This window comes from Pleurodeles waltl, unplaced genomic scaffold (genome assembly GCF_031143425.1).
Source record: "Pleurodeles waltl isolate 20211129_DDA unplaced genomic scaffold, aPleWal1.hap1.20221129 scaffold_121, whole genome shotgun sequence".
Classification (NCBI taxonomy): domain Eukaryota; kingdom Metazoa; phylum Chordata; class Amphibia; order Caudata; family Salamandridae; genus Pleurodeles; species Pleurodeles waltl.
Window position 1 is genome coordinate 415,735 of NW_027149827.1, and position 18,766 is coordinate 434,500.

General features: G+C 43.6%; 1 protein-coding gene across 1 annotated transcript in view; it reads left to right on the forward strand.

Moving 5' to 3' along the window:
- The window catches only part of LOC138273926 (clathrin coat assembly protein AP180-like), a 176,409-nt gene that overhangs the window by 86,515 nt on the left and 71,128 nt on the right, over nucleotides 1-18,766 (forward strand). Inside the window, exon 9 of the mRNA XM_069218912.1 lies at nucleotides 8,750-8,881. Coding sequence (XP_069075013.1) covers nucleotides 8,750-8,881 — 132 coding nt within the window. The remainder of the gene's footprint in view (nucleotides 1-8,749; nucleotides 8,882-18,766) is intronic.

The following is an 18,766-nucleotide window of genomic DNA, read 5'->3' on the forward strand; positions in this document are numbered from 1 at the left end:
TACTGGAGACCGGCAGGCTCAAACCTTTTGCCAGCCTGAGGGAGGAATTCCACCTCCATCCTGCAGAGGAGTGGAAATACTTGCAACTCCAGCATTGCATGCGTCAAAACCCCAATATTGTCCATCGTGGACTTCAGCCCTCACCTATAATAGCTTGCCTGGCGACAAGGGAGAAGCACAAGGGTGTTATGGCTGGCCTGTACGAAGTCCTTATAAGTCATCTATTCTCACGACCGATCCTGGATAAGCTGCGTCAGCAATGGCAAACCCCCCTCCAGCAGGACTTTGACGAGGAGGACTGGGTAGACACAGTGGAAGCATTAGACAGAGGTAAGCGTGAGGCTCGCCTAAAGTTCTGCCTCTTCAAGCTACTCCACGATTGGTACTGGACCCCTGTGAAACTACATAGGACTGGCCTTCTTCCGCATGCATCATGTTGGCGCTGCACAGCGCTGTGATTTGCTACACGTACTCAGTAGCTGTCCATCGGTACAGCCTCTATGGAGAGTGGTTGAACAGGTCCTGGCGGAATCCATTTTGCTTCCAACTCCCTTACCCCCGTCATTGCTCATGCTGCACAATACGGCCTCCCTCCCGGCCTTATCGCGACCGCAAAAAAGGCTTTTGCATACAGCCCTGGCATATGTATCCTACGGCACTGGAGATCCACAACTACCCCCCGCGCCCGAGGAATGGATTGTGGCGATGACTAACATAGCTACACATGAGAGAGTAATTTATAACCTACAGGACCAGGCTGCCATTTTTGCTCAGGTGTGGGCTCTCTTCCTCACTGGCATCTTGACTGTGCCATTGTCGCCACTGCCGCCCCCCAGCCAACCCCATACACCTTTCATTTTCTCTTTCTCCCTTCCCTCTACCTCCACCCCACCCCCCTATCCTTCTCCCTCTTCACTCTCCCTCTCTTTGCTACCCTTGCCCTCGGACCACTGCACTCGTCCGTCTGGTATCACTCTCTTCCTTCACCCCCACCTCTCCCCTCCCACCTATATATATTTTAAATTTTATGTTCTCCCTCTTTTCTCTTCCTTTTTTGACACCAGTTCATTCCCCTCCCTCCCTTCTGTCTCCCTCCACTTCCTGTTTCTCTCTGTCGCCCCTGTCTTCCTTCCCTCCCTCCCCTTTCCCCTTCCTCTGCTCTTCTCTCCTTCCCATTCATCTCCCGATTAATGCTGCAAGACCTGGACATCTTACCTTTCCCCCATACATATCTCCATAACTCTTGCTTTTCGAATTGCCCAACTGCCACACCGCTGCTCCCCTTGTCCCCGCATATACCCTGTCCAATAGCTTCTGCTATAATACGGATCCTGTTTGCGGTAGTTGCACTGAATTTTGCCCACATCAATCCTGGATGAAGGAGGAGATGATACACAGAGCTCCAGGGACCATGGGAGACGGCCACACCTCTGAATGCTGCCCAATTATGTTGGCTGACCCCCTCTTTTGACAGCAGACTTCTGCAAGGCCTGCATCCCCCACCTACCCCCCTTTGTCTCCCCCCCCTTTGGTATTGATCGTTCCTTGTCGTTGGTCGCCCCATCCCTGTTATTTTCTCCTGGTATTCTCTTCTTTCTCTCTCCTTGACACCGCTTAATTATATTGATGATTAAGCATATTTTATGTCTTTGTACTTTCATCTCAGGCGATATTCTTGCGTTCTTTGGACCCTACTATGCAAGGACTGTTGTCCGTTAGCCTTGTTCTTATGGCTTATTTACCTGCCTCTTGATGCTGTGTTACAATGTATCTTAATTACTATTCTCAATAATAAAAAAATTACAACACAAATAAATATTTTGCCTAACTTAACAGGTGACCAATGCAACATTCTGGAATGGACTAACCATCCTTGATTCTTTCATGTAAGGAATTCTTCCTCTCATTATAGTAAATGGACTGAATCCAGTAACATTTGGTGTAGTGCCATTTTTTCCAGACCTTTCTCCTTATACTCACCCTCCAAAATGACTGCCTACTTTTTGGAATTGGAATGAACCTTTTATCACCCTATTGAACCAACCTCTTAACTTCTCCATTCCTACTAGGAGGATAAATTGTGTTCCAATAAATTAGTAGAAAACCATAAAACCTCTGAGGAAGAGTCAGACATTGAGCCCATTCTACAAATTATGGATGAGAGACAATCTAGAATACACAGTCGCAAAGAGACAGGAAGGATTATTATTATTATTACAGCAGCTCCTTTAAAAACAAAAAGAAAGCTGGCATTCCAAGAACTGGACACTGCATAGCCACCAGCAAAAGTGCGAAAGCAGAAGAAGCCAGTACCTCCTCACTCTTCTCCTCCTCATTCTCCACAGCTATCTGTCTCGCCCTCCACCAATGCCTTCTCCATCACACACTTTTTATTCGCAAGAAGACCTAGTAGATCCATGGGACCTTTATGATCCTGATCCCATCCCAGATAATGACTCTGATACTTACCCATCCAAACCATATCCACCTGGGGATACCACAGTATACAACTAGGTCATAGCCAGGGCTGCACCTTATCATGGGGTAACAATGCACTCTGAACCATTGGGAGAAGATTTGTTATTTAATACATTATCTTCAACACATTCTAGGTACCAGTGCCTCCCAGTGTTACTGGGCATGGTAAAACACGCAGACCAAATTTTTAGTGAGCCTGTGAAATCAAGAATCATCACACCTAGAATGGAAAGAAATATAAGCCTGCACCCTCTGACTCAGATTATGGGGGTTATTACAACTTTGGAGGAGGTGTTAATCCGTCCCAAAAGTGACGGTAAAGTGACGGATATACCACCAGCCGTTTTACGAGTTCCATAGGATATAATGGACTCTTAATACGGCTGGTGGTATATCCGTCACTTTACCGTCACTTTTGGGATGGATTAACACCACCTCCAAAGTTGTAATAACCCCCTATATTATTCATCAGGTGCCTCCAGATTCAGTGGTGGTTAGTGCAGCATGAAAGAGGGAAAATAGCCAGTCTTCAGGAGATGTACCCCCTCCAGATAGAGAGCAGAAGATTTGATGCTGCATGGAAAAGAGTTACTTCCCAAGCAGCAAATCAATGAAGAATAGTTAATTCTCAAGCACTGCTAGCCCGCTATGATAGAGCTCACTGGAATGAGGTGCAGGATATTATACAGCATCTCCCAAAAGAACACCAAAAGCGGGCACAACAAGTGGTAGAGGAAGGGCAAGCCATTGTAACAATCAAATAAGATCTGCCCTTGATGCTGCTGTTACAGCTGCAAGGATCGTTAACACAGCCATTACAATCAGAAGGCATGCATGGCTACGCTCCTCTGGTTTTAAACCAGAAATTCAACAGGCTGTGCTAAACATGCCTTTTGATAAAAAGCACCTCTTTGGCCCAGAAGTGGACACTACAATCGTGAAATTATGAAGACTCTGATAAAGCAATGAGTGCTCTGTACACCACACCATACAGCGGGTCATTTCGTAGGCCTCAGTTTCGATCTTCCGAGTCTTCTACCTCACAAACAAAGCAGCCATCTCAAACCCAGTACCATACAGAGGTCAATACTCTAGAAATAGAGGTAAATTCCAAACCTCTAATCAGCCAGCTACCCAACCAAAGCAGTGACTTACTTCACTCCCTTCCACTCCATACATCTCCTGTGGCGGGAAGACTACAGCAGTTCCACTCTCATTGGCAAAATACCACCACAGACAGTTGGGTATTATCAGTTATCTGCAATGGCTATTGCCTAGAATTGATAAACACCCCTCCAAATATTCCGCCAAGATATCACAAATTATCCCCAGAACATACAGTTCTGCTACAACAAGAGGTTCAATCTCTACTACTCAAACAAGCAATAGAAGTAGTTCCACAGTCCCAACAAGGAACAGGGGTATACTCTCTATACTTCCTAATTCCCAAAAACGATTGCACCCTCAGACCAATATTAGACCTCAGGCCCCTCAATCTCTACATCTTGTCAGAGCATTTTCACATGGTAACTCTGCAAGATGTTATCCCACTGCTACAAAAACAAGATTTTACGACAGCTCTAGACGTAAAAGATGCGTATTTCCACATACCCATCCACCCAGCTCACAGAAAATATCTCAGGTTTGTCATAGCAGTAAAACACTACCAGTTCAAAGTGTTACCATTTGGCATAACAGCTCCAAGGGTGTTCACAAAGTGTCTAGCGGTAGTAGCAGCATACTTAAGAAGACAACACATCCATGTCTTTCCATATCTAGATGATTGGCTAATAAAATCAAACAATCATACACAATGCCAAAAACATACATGTTATGTGATAGAAACTCTGCACACCCTAGGATTTTCTATAAAGTACCAAAAGTCACACCTTCAACCATCACAAGTACAACCGTATCTAGGTGCTATCCTAAATACTCAACTAGCTCTAGCGTATTCAATACCCAAAGGATACAAGGTTTCCAAAATCTAATTCCACTCATATAGCCAACAATACACTGTAAGATTTATCATGAAGATTTTAGGAATGATGGCATCTTGCATAGCAATAGTTCCACATGCAAGATTAAACTTGAGGCCCTTACAGCAGTGCCTTGCACAACAATGGTCACAGGCACCACGGTCAACTTCAAGATCTAGGGGGTCATTCTAACATTGGCGGGAACTGCCAAATGGCCGCTCCGCAGTCAGAAGACCGCTGGGGCCATTCTGACTTTCCCGCTGGGCCGGCGGGCACCCGCCAAGGGAGCGCCCGCCGGCACAGCGGGAAAGAGGCCTGCAACACAGAAGCCGGCTCCGAATTGAGCTGGTGGTGTTGCAGGTGTGCGATGGGTGCAGTTGCACCCGTCGCGATTTTCACTGTCTGCTATGCTGGGGCCCTGTTATGGGGCCCTTGCACTGCCCATGCCAGTGGCATGGGCAGTGCAGGGGCCCCCACGGGTCCCACGACACCCGTTCCCGCCATCCTGTTCCAGGCGGTAAAAACCACCAGAAACAGGCTGGCGGGAAGGGGGTCGGAATCCCCAGGTTTAGCCCAGCCAGGGGAAATCCGGCGGGAAAGGATCCCCTTTTCTGACCGCGGCGGAGAATGGGCTATGAAGCACCGCCAGCCTGTTGGCGGTGCTTCAGTCATTCGTGGCCCTGGCGGTCTTCGACCGCCAGGGTCAGAATGACCCCCCTAGTGTTGATGGTGCGCCAAGCACATATGTCCCTTCAATGGTGGAATCGCAGCAGTTTAATGAAGGGGTGGTCGTTTCAAGACCCTGTGCCTCAAACCATAATTACAACAGATGCATCAATGATTGGTTGGGGAGCTCACCTAAACAATCACTCCATTCAAGGGCAATGGGATGTCAAACAGAAACAGCTACACATAAACCACTTAGAATTATTGGCTGTATTCCTTGCCCTAAAAGCATTTCAACCTCTTCTCAAACAGAAGAATGTTCTCATAAAGACAGACAACATGACAACCGTGTATTATCTCAGCAAACAGGGAGGGAGACATTCATCTCAACTGTCCCTTCTAGCCTAATAGCATAGTACATTCCAGGAATAGACAATTAGTTGGCAGATGTCCTCAGTAGAAATCACCAATAAACACACGAATGGGAGATTCACCCCCAAGTACTTCAAAATTACTTTCAAAAGTGGGGAACACCAAACATAGATCTATTCGCAACAAGCGAAAACACAAAATGCCAAACTTTGCATCCAGGCAACCACATCCCCTGTCTAGGGGCAATGCTCTATGGATCAGTTGGTCAGGGATATTTGCTTACGCTATTCCCCCTCTCCCACTCCTTCCATTTCTGGTCAACAAGTTGCGTCTAACGTCACTCAACATGATACTCATAGCACCAACATGGGCATGTCAGCCTTGGTACAAAACACTACTAGACCTGTCTGTAGTACCTCACTCCAAACTCCCAAACAGACCAGATTTGTTAACACAAAACAAAGTTCAAATCAGGCATCCAAACCCCAATGGATTGTTAGATGTATACAAACTTGTTATATCAAAGCAAAAAGACAACTTTTAATCACTCCTAAAGTACATTCTACAGGAAAAAAAGGTGCAACAATGGCTCTTTTTTAGGAAACATACCAATGGCTGATATTTGTAAAGCAGCTACATGGTCAACCCGTCATACATTTACTAAACACTACTGTGTTGATGTTTTCTCACAACAAAAAGCCACTGTAGGACAAGCTGTCTTAAGAACATTATTTCAAACAACTTCAACTCCTACAGGCTAGCCACCGCTTTTTGGGGAGAACTAACTGCTTTGTAGTCTATGCATAGCATGTATATCTGCAGCTACACATCATTGAACAGAAAATGTCACTTACCCAGAGTACATCTGTTCGAGGCATGTAGTGCTGCAGATTCACATGCACCCTCCCTCCTCCCCGGAAGCCTGTAGTCGTTTAAGTTACTAACATTTGTACATATGTATATACATTTACATTTGCATGGTTATCTTTTTTCTCTTATACACTCACTCCTTTCTTCACCCTCTGCGGGAAAACAATCTAACAATGGATTTGATGCCCATGCGCAATGGAACCGAAGAGAGGAGTCACTCGTTCCTATGACTCCGAAAAGACTTCTTCGAAGAAAAATAACTTGTAACACTCCGAGCCCAACACTAGATGTCGATATAGATATGCATAGCATGTGAATCTGTAGCACTACATGCCACGAACAGATGTACACTGAATAAGTGACATTTTCCATGTATACCTTCTAGTGTTGCACAATATAAACAGCGCATGCAGCTGCACTCTGGGGATCATATTATTTGAATGGAGTGCTGTATGAAAACAATTGGTGGCATGTAACATTGTGCAATGACAAATTTTAACGCGTATGAGGTCTGGATGTTTAATGTGATGGCAATCACGCCAGTGCTCGAGACGGTGACGTCACACGCAGATCAGCAGTACTTCCACATGCTGAGCAGTGTCCCTAATGGCTACAACTAAACTGTGCCGCAGTCTAGATGTTTAACTTGATGGCGATCACATAAGTGCTCAAGACTGTATCGTCATGCACAGATCAGCAGCACTTCCACATGCTGAGCAGTGTGTAGTGTGGGTTAACAAGCATAAAAGCGGTGACACGTCACGAAGGGTTTCAGTAAAGGTGAAGATTTATTTCTGTTTGAGAAATAACCATAAAGAGCCACGGCGTCACTGATCTCCAGACAAGACGGCAGTTGCATCGTTTTCCTCCAGGCAACAAGAGACACAATTTCTAAGATACACAATTGAACTGGCTTACATCATGATATTCCAAATTGGCACGATGCAAACCATGTTACTAAGAAATACCAGGCAACAACTGAAACTTACAACTAAACAACACTACACAATGTCCCTTGAGGATATAAGGGCTGAAGACTTGTTGCCTATTTGTAGTAAATTACTTTGTAGAAGGTAAGGCTTGACATCCGACTTAAAAAAAAAAAACAAATGGAAGTATACAAGGCCCACACTTTACACAATTGCCCCCAGTGAGCAACTGGCATTCCTGGAATGCAGAAGCTCACAAGAGTAATACATATGAGATTTCTATACTACGTAATACAATTCCAAACCTAGATCGATAAAACATTCAAGTACAAACACAACATGGACACTTTTTGGTACTTGCAAGTACTGTACTGGTTAATTGTTTCACTAATTAGCATTTGTCTTTTTATTATTGAATACATTTGTTTATGTAAATGTCTTGTTTGAAGCACACATCTACTGCCACAACTACCATTAATTGTTTGCAATGAATTTGGCAGTATGTTCTGCTATGAAAATTAAATCTATAATCATGTCACTGCTGCCTTTAAAAATCCTTTGTGTCCAATTTTCTTTTTTTTTTCTTTTTTCTTTTTTCTTTTTTTTTTTTTAAATGATGCCCTCCCTGATGCTTCATAAATATACAGTTCCTTTATTTTTCAACGTTGTGGTGTGTTCATTTCCAAGAAAAGACTACTCCAGCTTCTTGTAATACCGAATGGATACCATTAAGAAATTCCAGACTGGAGCTCCCTTACTCAACAAAGGAGATGTAGTGTTCTCTTTCCTGAGATATGTAATATTTGCCTTCCTTTACTAGCCCTAATCAGTTAAAAAAAAAAAATACAATATGCTTCCTCTTTAACCACCTATAGAGTAATATGCCCCTCTGATCAATCGCCTTTCGCTACATTAGGTAGGCGGAGAATCTAGGTGCTCTTTTTTATACATAAATCATCTCTTTACTCTCATGAAATGGAAAAACGTGTAAGAGTGCAGAAAATGATTTTTGATGTGAACAAAATGATGCACAATTAGATGTTTCCTTTTGAGTAGTACCAGTAATGCCACATTAGAATTAGAGGATCCTAGCTGGGACACATCTGTACTATATCACATCACAGATCTATAAAACTTTTGAGAAGTTTCCAGAACCACCTTTTGAAAATGTATCAGTCCTTCTGAGAACTGGTGGGCAAGATTATTTCATCAAACATTGTGGAACAGAGAGCCTCAACTAATGATTGAAGGTACAGCGTGTAGTGCATAATGCGTAAGAATAGGAAACTATAAATTAAATGTAACAATTTTGATTTCAGTCACATTTAAGTCATATTGGAATCTAGGACTTAACGTTCTTGATTATGTACACGTCTGAATAATAGTAACATTTATGTGAATGTAGTTCAATGAGTTTATCTAATGTGAAGATGAAACATACTTTCTATTTTACAGGGTTTGGAGGTTCTTTCATGGCTCCTTCTGCAGCTCCAATAACTCCAGCTCAGAATAATGTATTGCAGACTAACTTTTATGCAGATTTTGGAGCAACCCCTTCAACTGGTGGGAGCTCATTTGATCCATCAGGTAAGGAAGAGATTTCCACATAAAGAATATTTACAACCGAAAACAAATCTGTGTGTTTGCAGTGAAGTTATTGTCATCACTATTCAGAGACTTTGACTTGTTTTCATTACTATAAACCAGACTCCACTTGTGTTATTCTTCTTCTGTAGTTCCAATTGCAAGTTTATTTCCTATCACTTTACTTTCCAATTACTTTATTTAGATATTTGAAATGTATTTCTTTGCCCTTAAGCACTGTCACCACTTAAACTTCTTGTCCACCCATCCATTCTGAACTCTGTTTTATTATGTTCAGTCTTCTGCCTCTGTCTGCTTTCCAACGCGCTCTACTGAGTCTTTCTTCATATGTAATGTCTTTTCACGTTTAGCACTTCATGCTTATAATAGATGTCTCCAAGATGTTGTCACTTCATTTTCTACAAATTTACATTGTAAAGAAAATATCTAAAATCTCCTGCTTTATGTTTCCGTCCAGGGCTCTTCCTGTAGGAACCTAACCACCAATAATGTCATTGCTTGCATGACTGGCACATTGCAATGTTACATAGAAAAAAGGGAAACGTCAAGAGTTAGGATGTTCAGCTTGCATTGTCAGTTTATGTTTTACGGTGTCACTGAGCATTGGATCCTGGATTTTCTTGTGATGTTTCTCTAAAATTTCCCATTTCTCCTTTTGAATAAGCTCACCTTTGAATTTGCATCAGCACTGCAAAGGTATTAAATCTGAGTACTTGCATGGTAATCTTTCCAGCTTAATAACTCCAGCAGAGAGAGGTTTTTTTCTTCATAACTTTTGTAGTGGCACGTATTCATCCTCCCAGGACACTTGAGCATGACAGTTTTGCCATTATTGTTCCAAAGTCCAGGGCATCAGAGGATTTCATCAGAGGTCTGCTGATAATCGGTGCTCATATGAGAACTTTCCCAACAATTCCGTCTGTCTCCAGACTCAGGATGTGGAATCTTTGGCATTCAGTTCTACTTCTTCTTTACAGCCCTCCTGATGGAATCAAGTATTTTAAACAGCAGGAAAGGGCTTGGAAAACTCTGACCTCAACAGGATGTCTTCATTCAGTGACCATCTCCTCTCTACCAGCACAACTTTTAGCGCTTATCGATGATTACACTCTTATAAGGCATAGGAGTAAGTACCATGCATCTATATATCCTGCCTTGGAAGGATGTCCTGATAATTTGTCTTATCAAGCTCCTTGTTAACTTGCCTCAAGAAAAGAGAATTGGTGTGGTCACAAAGACTTGGTTTATTGACTTTTCCATACCCTTCCTGTGGTAGCTTCATGCCATTGTCAGCCCTAGAGCTCAGAACATCCTCACAAAGCAGCCATTCATGGGAAACATAATGTGTCCCACTGTTGATGCACATTAAATCACTTATATGGCTTGTAACCTCATATGGAATGTGTATTAAATGTCTTTGGAATAATACAACCTACAGTTTTGCAGCATGAATCTTTTATATATTCACATACTGTGCATTATTCTGCCATCTAGTGATTGTGTTTGGAATTCTCCATTGATTTAGTCCTTTTGATTTTTTTGTTTGCTGGTGGGCGTCACTGAAACCACCATTTGGTGTCCCCTTGTAATGTTGTCCTACTTCCTCCAGATGTTACCGCCCTTGGTCGGCATATTCAGATTCTTTTTTTTTTTCCTGTTGGGTCTGGATGCTAGCAGAGAAGTCTCCAACACGAGGAAATAGTTTGGAAGGAGTCAGAAGTTTTTTTGAAGCGAAGTTTGTAGAATCTGGAAAAATTGTTGGCAGGAAGTGGACAAAAAAGGAAAGCCAGAGGAAGATAAGTTTTGTTCATTCGACAGAGTAGTGAGAATGCTCATTCAGGGGGTCCCCTGTTCGGAGTAACGGAGAAAACGCTGTTCCAGTTTTGCAAAAATTGTCACCACAAGTACGCCCAAAAGGACAAAAATATGGTGTGTAATCTCTGCCTACCACGGGAACACTGGAGTGAAGATTACATCACCTGCGCAGTGTTTGCACTGAAGACTTTGAAGGTAAGAGTGAGACAGAGAATGATCGACCATGCATTACAGTGCTAGAAGTCCACACCGTCTCTCAGAGACATTTGGCTGTTGAGCGACAATGATGAGAAAATCGCACAGGGAGCCGAAGGCGCGACATCAGAAGGTTATCGGAAAATCATCGACGTGGAGGAACAAACATCTAAGAAGAACCAAAACGTGGGGGTAAGAGACACTGGGCACTCTGCTCAAGACTTCTGAGTCAAAAAAATCGGACTCGAACGCACAAGGGACCTTCAGGGTCAAACATCTTACTGCCCACAACCATCACCCAAGGAAAGGATTCTCACGGAGCCCTCAAGGGGAATTCTGCTGGTAGCAGAACTCCGAAAAAACTTATAACGTCAAAGGATGGATGGGAAAAAGATGCTTCAACATCGAAAGCACAACAGTCGAGAGGAGGTCACCGAAGTGCTATGACAGAGTCCACGTCGAAAGAGGGTTTGATGTCAAAGACAAAGATCCCAAATGGGCCATCAACACTGAAAAGAAAGGGAGGTGGCACAAGACCGGAATGTCCATGTTATTACATCGGAGAAAGGAATTCGACAATAGTCGTAAAGAATTTAGAATTCATCAAAAAGCTTTGACGCTGAAACACACTCATCTGTGATGGAAGTCGAAGAAATATAGCCTCCACTCACACCAGATCCTTAGACAGAAGAACAAGATTTTTTCTATGAGGAGGATAAAGAGCAGACTGGAAGGTGTCAGGCCTCAGAGGGGAGTTAACACATGGAACAACAATGAGAGGACTTAAAGACAGACTCGTCTGAAGAATCATACCCATCAAAGCCCTCACCTCCCAGATGACATGGGAATGTACAATTTGGCCATCAAAAATGCAGTAAACAGGTTTAATGTACAACTCGAGGAGGATATACCACAATCATGCTTCCTACTAGAAACATTGCTTCAAACTTGGACAAGAAGCCAAGAATCTTCAACCAGGGGTGAAAAGCCTTTAAGGAGCCAGTCACATGTAGAGCAGTGATGCCAAGGGCTGAAAAGACATATGTTTTCCTCGAAGGACCCGGCATACATAAAAGGCACCATTCCGGCTGGCTCCATAATCACAGCTACAGCCAGGACAAGGGCCAATATCTCCTCAACCTCAGTCCCCCTCCAGAAAAATAGGACAAAAGGATGGAACTTGTGGGACTCAGATTCAAGTGTAGTGCTGCAAAACTAGTGGCACATTGCAAACTCAAATGCACAGCTCAGTAGGCATGCTTATCAGCATTAGGAGGTGATGGTAGAGCTGTTAAAACACCTCCCTGAACAGTATAGGAGAAGGGCAGCACATTTTACTGAAACTCGATAAAACATTACAAAAATAAGTTTAAAATCGGCGTTAGATGCAGCAGACCCATCAAGGTGACAGATGGTGATGGGAATCGCAATAAGACGTCACTCATGGCTGAGAATATTGGAGTTTAAACCACATATGCAGGGGAATATTATAAACACCCCCTTCAATGGGCAACAACTGCTCAGAAACACAGTGGATGAAAGTCTCAACCAACTAAAGAACAACAACAAAACAGCAAAGTCCATGGGTGCACTGCAGTTTCGAGGATGATTATGAAAGAGAATATTTACTACAAGATGACCAGCCTCAAGGGAAAGCTTCCAGACAGGAAGCTCACATCAAGGCTTCCAGAGCAGGACACAAACCACCTCAACTGATCAAAGTTGGCAGCATCTGCAACAGGGGCGAGGTTCCTTTCGAGGAAGATTCAGAGGGAGAAGACAAACAACCAGAGGAGGTGCAGCTCCTGCAAATAAGTGACTGTTCAGAGAAGGCCAAACTATCAAAAATGACAAGGAAAAAAAACCATTAAATTCAAATTCAAACACAGCACACCAGTCGGTGGAAGGTTTAAGGACTTCCTCCTGGAGTGGAGGAAAATAACTTAAGGCAGGTGGATTTTTAAATAACAATCCAATTTGAATATTGCATAGAACTAAGCAAATTACCCCCAGGAAGGGGACCAAAGAGGAAAATACACTCAAAAGAGGAGATAGCTCATCTCAAAGAGGGCGAAGAGTTGTTGGACACGAGGGCAATAGAATTAATCACAAAACAGGAAATCAACAAGGGCAAGTAAACTACATATTTCCTAATTCCAAAGGTAGATGGATCCTTATGCTCAATTCTAGTCCTCAGATTCATAAACAAGATTATAAAGATTCAAAATGACAGCCTTACAGGAAGTCATAAGACAACTTCAAGAAGGGGATTACATGGCAACCATAGACTTGAAGGACGCTTACCTGCACATCCCTATGAATGCAAGACACAAGGAATACCTAAGGTTTGTGGTCAACGGGACATACATTGCTGGCATTTGGAATAATATCTGCACCAAGTGCTTACAAAATGCCTTGCAGCTGTAGCTGTGCATCTCAGATGAAGGGTAATACATGTATATCTGTAGCTTGACGACTGGTTAGTAAGAGCAAACTCTGCAAGCAGTATATTCACTGGGTAATGCAGACACTGTACACACTAGGTTTCTCATTGAACATAGCGAAGTCTTCTCCAGAGTTAGAACAGGAAAAGGTTTTTCTGGGTGCAAGATTGAATTCAATTCAAGGGAAAGCATACCCTAACTCGAAGAGGACTCAATCCCTTCTGGAAGAGATTTACCATTACCGCAGGGGGCAAGGTCTGACAGCGAGGATGGTGGGGAAACTACTAGGGAAGATGGCATCTTGCTTTCCATTGATCCCATATGCGAGACTTCACATGAGACAGATCCAGGAGTGGCTTCAAAGTCAGTGGTCACAGGCAACGGGGAGTTGGCAAGAGCTAGTGGTTGTCACATTAAAAAGTACAGGAGGATCAATCAAATAATAAAATCTTTAATTTGGGCAGTTAAGGCCATAAACAACTAAGCCAATACGAAATAAATAATTAAGAAGCAATAAATACATAACTTTCATAATTATAAAAGACAGAATCATTAACACCATACAATTCTGAATTTCCATAACTCGTCATTGTATAATTTTGTCAGAGGCTGCAAAGCCAAAATAAGTATCAACAGGTAAAATAAAACAAGCAATAGTAGTTACCCTCCATAGTTCTTGTTTGTACTGCGGACCTTAAGAATGAACATACACTAAAACAGATGTCTGGTGTAATCAATAATTGCAAAAAGTGCAAGGCCTCACTACACCTGCGATAACCTGATGATTTTAACACAGGTTTGAGAAAAAGGTGGCATATATGACTGTAGTGCTTGAAAAAAAGCATGTAATGTAAGAATAACTGCCTAGAGGTCCCTACGGAGCTACAAGCTAAGGGAGAGGCTCCCAGGAAGTCTGATTGTCACCCATTACTCAGGAGCCTCCAGACTGTGCCAGCTCTGAGATGAAACAAAAGTGACCGCTCCCAATCAGTTAAATTCAGGGAAAGATACAGAACATGCTTCACGTCGAGAAAGATCTATAAAACGTCAGCATGGTACTTTTATCAGCTCAGATTTTAGCCTCCTCTCCTCGTAAGCTTCCCCAAATAGGCACCTTACCCTGTTCTTATCAACGTTGTTGACTTCCTCAAGTTTCAGGAATAGGTCAGATAGTCTTAATGACTGAAATGTTCTAAAAATATAGCTTAACCAAGGAGACCTCTCTCCAGGCTCAGGCAATCCGTAATGACGACTCTGCTTGGAGGATGGCCGAGATTCTAATCAAGAGCACAAGCGGAGCCAGGTGTACCTTATCTTCTATATAATGTTGTCTTAGCTCAGAATTAATAATATAATTAGGGGCTCGGTGGAAGCTGAAGCATCTTCTGGCAAATCGGTTTTCCACTAACTGGAGGGTAACACAGTTGTATTGTCCCCAAATCCCTGCCCCATATGTGGCACCCAAAATGCTTTGCGGATTATAGATTTTAAGAAAGGATCCTAAAGTCCTCTTCCCCTCTTGTCCTTTGAAGATTAAGAATAGCTCCTGCTGATCTGCTTACCTTTAGACATGAGCTAGATACCTGGGGCTGCCAAGAGCCCTTTGAGTTGAAAATTACACCCAAGTAGCTGAAGTTTTTAACACTACTTGGTGGCTGCCCTTGAACAACAAGACTTCAAGAGGAAGCGCACCCTGGGCCACAAGCCATAATCTGTGATTGCCATGGTTTGTTGCAAGATCTAGACTGCTCATGAACTCGACAAAATGAGTCACCAACGTTTGCAGGGTATTGGGGGTCCGCGCTAACAGAACCACATCATCGGCGACTCTTGGGACATCTACATGGCATGCGAATAAATCAGGGCAAACATCATCAATATGAAAAAATAAATACTAACAAAGCTGGTGCAGGAGGAAATGCCGTGATGGAACAGAGAAAACATTACACAAGGAAGGCCTTTTATACAACCAAATCCATCTGTGACAGTATCCACAGATGCCTCTCACGTTGAATGGGGGGCACACATGGGGTCCCTCAAAGTAAGAGGGATATGGAGGGATCAGGATGCAGTACGACACATCAACCTCCTAGAACTGAAAATGGATTTCCTTACCCTCAAAGCATTCCAGAACCAGCTTTGGGGGAAGACAATATAACAGCAATGTTTTACATCGACAAGCAGGAGGAGACTGAATCCCCACTCCTATCAAGGTTGGCTTAACTGCTCTGGAAATGGGCAATACAGAGGAACATGGACATTCAGGCAAAATACTTACTGGGAAAGGACAATGTTGAGGCAGACAGAGTGAGCAAACAAGTCTCATGCTCCCACGAATGGAGCTCAAACAAACAGTAATAGAAAGGATCTTTCAAAGGTGGGGTACAACATCAGTGGTTCTATTTGCAGCTCTACAGAAAGCAAAATGCCAGAACTTTGCCTCCAGTCACCCGCACCGTCCATCACTGGGGAATGCCTTTTCGATAAACTGGTCAGGGACATTGACATACGACTTTCTCCCAATCCCGTTGTTGCACACAGTAGTCAACAAATGCAAGAGGAGTCACATGACATTAATCCTGATCGCACCGCAAAGGCCAATACAAACACAGTACTCCGAGATATTGCAATTAGCACAATGGAGAGGCCAAAGGCTACCAAGACAACAGGATCTATTGTCCATGAAAGAAGGAAGGGTATTACGCCCAGAACCGGAATCCTTGAACCGTAACCTCATGGCTCCTGAAGAGTTAGAATTTGGTCATTTAACCCCTTCGCTGCCAGGCCTTTTCCCCCTCCTGTGCCGAGCCTTTTTTTGGCTATTTGGAGCAGTTCGCGCTTAGGCCCTCGTAACTTTTTGTTCACATAAGCTACCCATGCCAAATTTGCGTCCTTTCTTTCCAACATCCTAGGGATTCTAGAGGTACCCAGACTTTGTGGGTTCCCCAGAAGGAGGCCAAGAAATTAGCCAAAAAACAGTGAAAATTTCATTTTTTTTAAAAAATTTGGAAAAATGGGCTGCAGAAGAAGGCTTGTGGTTTTTTCCCTGAAAAGGGCATCAACAAAGGGTTTGCGGTGATAAAATCACCAGCTTCCCAGCTTTCAGGAACAGGCAGACTTGAATCAGAAAACCCAATTTTTCAACCCAATTTTGGCATTTTACTGGGACATACCCCATTTTTACGATTTTTTGTGCTTTCAGCCTCCTTCCAGTCAGTGACAGAAATGGGCATGAAACCAACGCTGGATCCCATAAACCGCAACATTTCTGAAAAGTAGACAAAATTCTGAATTCAGCAAGGGGTAATTTGTGTAGATCCTACAAGGGTTTCCTACAGAAAATAGCAACTGAAAAAGAAAAATATTGAAATTGAGGAGAAAAAAACATCAATTTTTCTCTAAGTTTTACTCTGTAACTTTTTCCTGCAATGTCAGATTTTCGAAAGCAATATACCGTTACGTCTGCTGGACTCTTCTGGTTGCGGGGATATATAGGGCTTGTAGGTTCATCAAGAACTCTAGGTACCCAGAGCCAATAAATGACCTGCACCCTGCAGTGGGTTTTCATTCTATGCCGGGTATACAGCAATTCATTTGCTGAAATATAAAGAGTAAAAAATAGCTATCAAGAAAACCTTTGTATTTCCAAAATGGGCACAAGATAAGGTGTTGAGAAGCAGTGGTTATTTGCACATCTCTGAATTCCGGGGTGCCCATACTAGCATGTGAATTACAGGGCATTTCTCAAATAGACGTCTTTTTTACACACTGTCTTACATTTGGAAGGGAAAAATGTAGAGAAAGACAAGGGGCAATAACACTTGTTTTGCTATTCTATGTTCCCCCAAGTCTCCCGATAAAAATGATACCTCACTTGTGTGGGTAGGCCTAGCGCCCGCGACAGGAAACGCCCCAAAGCGCAACGTGGACACATCACAGAAAACAGACCTGTTTTTAGCAAAGTGCCTACCTGTAGATTTTGGCCTCTAGCTCAGCCGCCACCTAGGGAAACCTACCAAACCTGTGCATTTCTGAAAACTAGAGACCTAGGGGAATCCAAGATGGGGTGATTTGTGTGGCTCGGACCAGGTTCTGTTACCCAGAATCCTTTGCAAACCTCAAAATTTGGCTAAAAAAACACATGTTCCTCACATTTCTGTGGCAGAAAGTTCTGGAATCTGAGAGGAGCCACAAATTTCCTTCCACCCAGCGTTCCCCCACGTCTCCCGATAAAAATGATACCTCACTTGTGTGGGTAGGCCTAGCGCCCGCGACAGGAAACACCCCAAAGCGCAATGTGGACACATCACAGAAAACAGACCTGTTTTTAGCAAAGTGCCTACCTGTAGATTTTGGCCTCTAGCTCAGCCGCCACCTAGGGAAACTTACCAAACCTGTGCATTTCTGAAAACTAGAGACCTAGGGGAATCCAAGATGGGGTGATTTGTGTGGCTCGGACCAGGTTCTGTTACCCAGAATCCTTTGCAAAGCTCAAAAATTGGCTAAAAAAACACATGTTCCTCACATTTCTGTGGCAGAAAGTGCTGGAATCTGAGAGGAGCCACAAATGTCCTTCCACCCAGCGTTCCCCCACGTCTCCCGATAAAAATGATACCTCACTTGTGTGGGTAGGCCTAGCGCCCGCGACAGGAAACGCCCCAAAGCGCAACGTGGACACATCACAGAAAACAGACCTGTTTTTAGCAAAGTGCCTACCTGTAGATTTTGGCCTCTAGCTCAGCCGCCACCTAGGGAAACCTACCAAACCTGTGCATTTCTGAAAACTAGAGACCTAGGGGAATCCGAGGAGGGGTGACTGGCGGGGCTCGGACCAGGTTCTGTTACCCAGAATCCTTTGCAAAGCTCAAAAATTGGCTAAAAAAACACATGTTCCTCACATTTCTGTGGCAGAAAGTTCTGGAATCTGGGAGGAGCCACAAATTTCCTTCCACCCAGTGTTCCCCCAAGTCTCCCGATAAAAATGATACCTCACTTGCGTGGGTAGGCCTAGCGCCCGCGACAGGAAACGCCCCAAAGCGCAACGTGGACACCACCATAATTTTGGAAGAAAACAGAGGTGTTTTTTGCGAAGTGACTACCTGTAGATTTTGGCCTCTAGCTCAGCCGGCACCTAGGGAAACCTACCAAACCTGTACATTTCTGAAAACTAGAGACCTAGGGGAATCTAAGGAGGGGTGACTGGCGGGGCTCGGACCAGGTTCTGTTACCCAGAATCCTTTGCAAAGCTCAAAAATTGGCTAAAAAAACACATGTTCCTCACATTTCTGTGGCAGAAAGTGCTGGAATCTGAGAGGAGCCACAAATGTCCTTCCACCCAGCGTTCCCCCACGTCTCCCGATAAAAATGATACCTCACTTGTGTGGGTAGGCCTAGCGCCCGCGACAGGAAACGC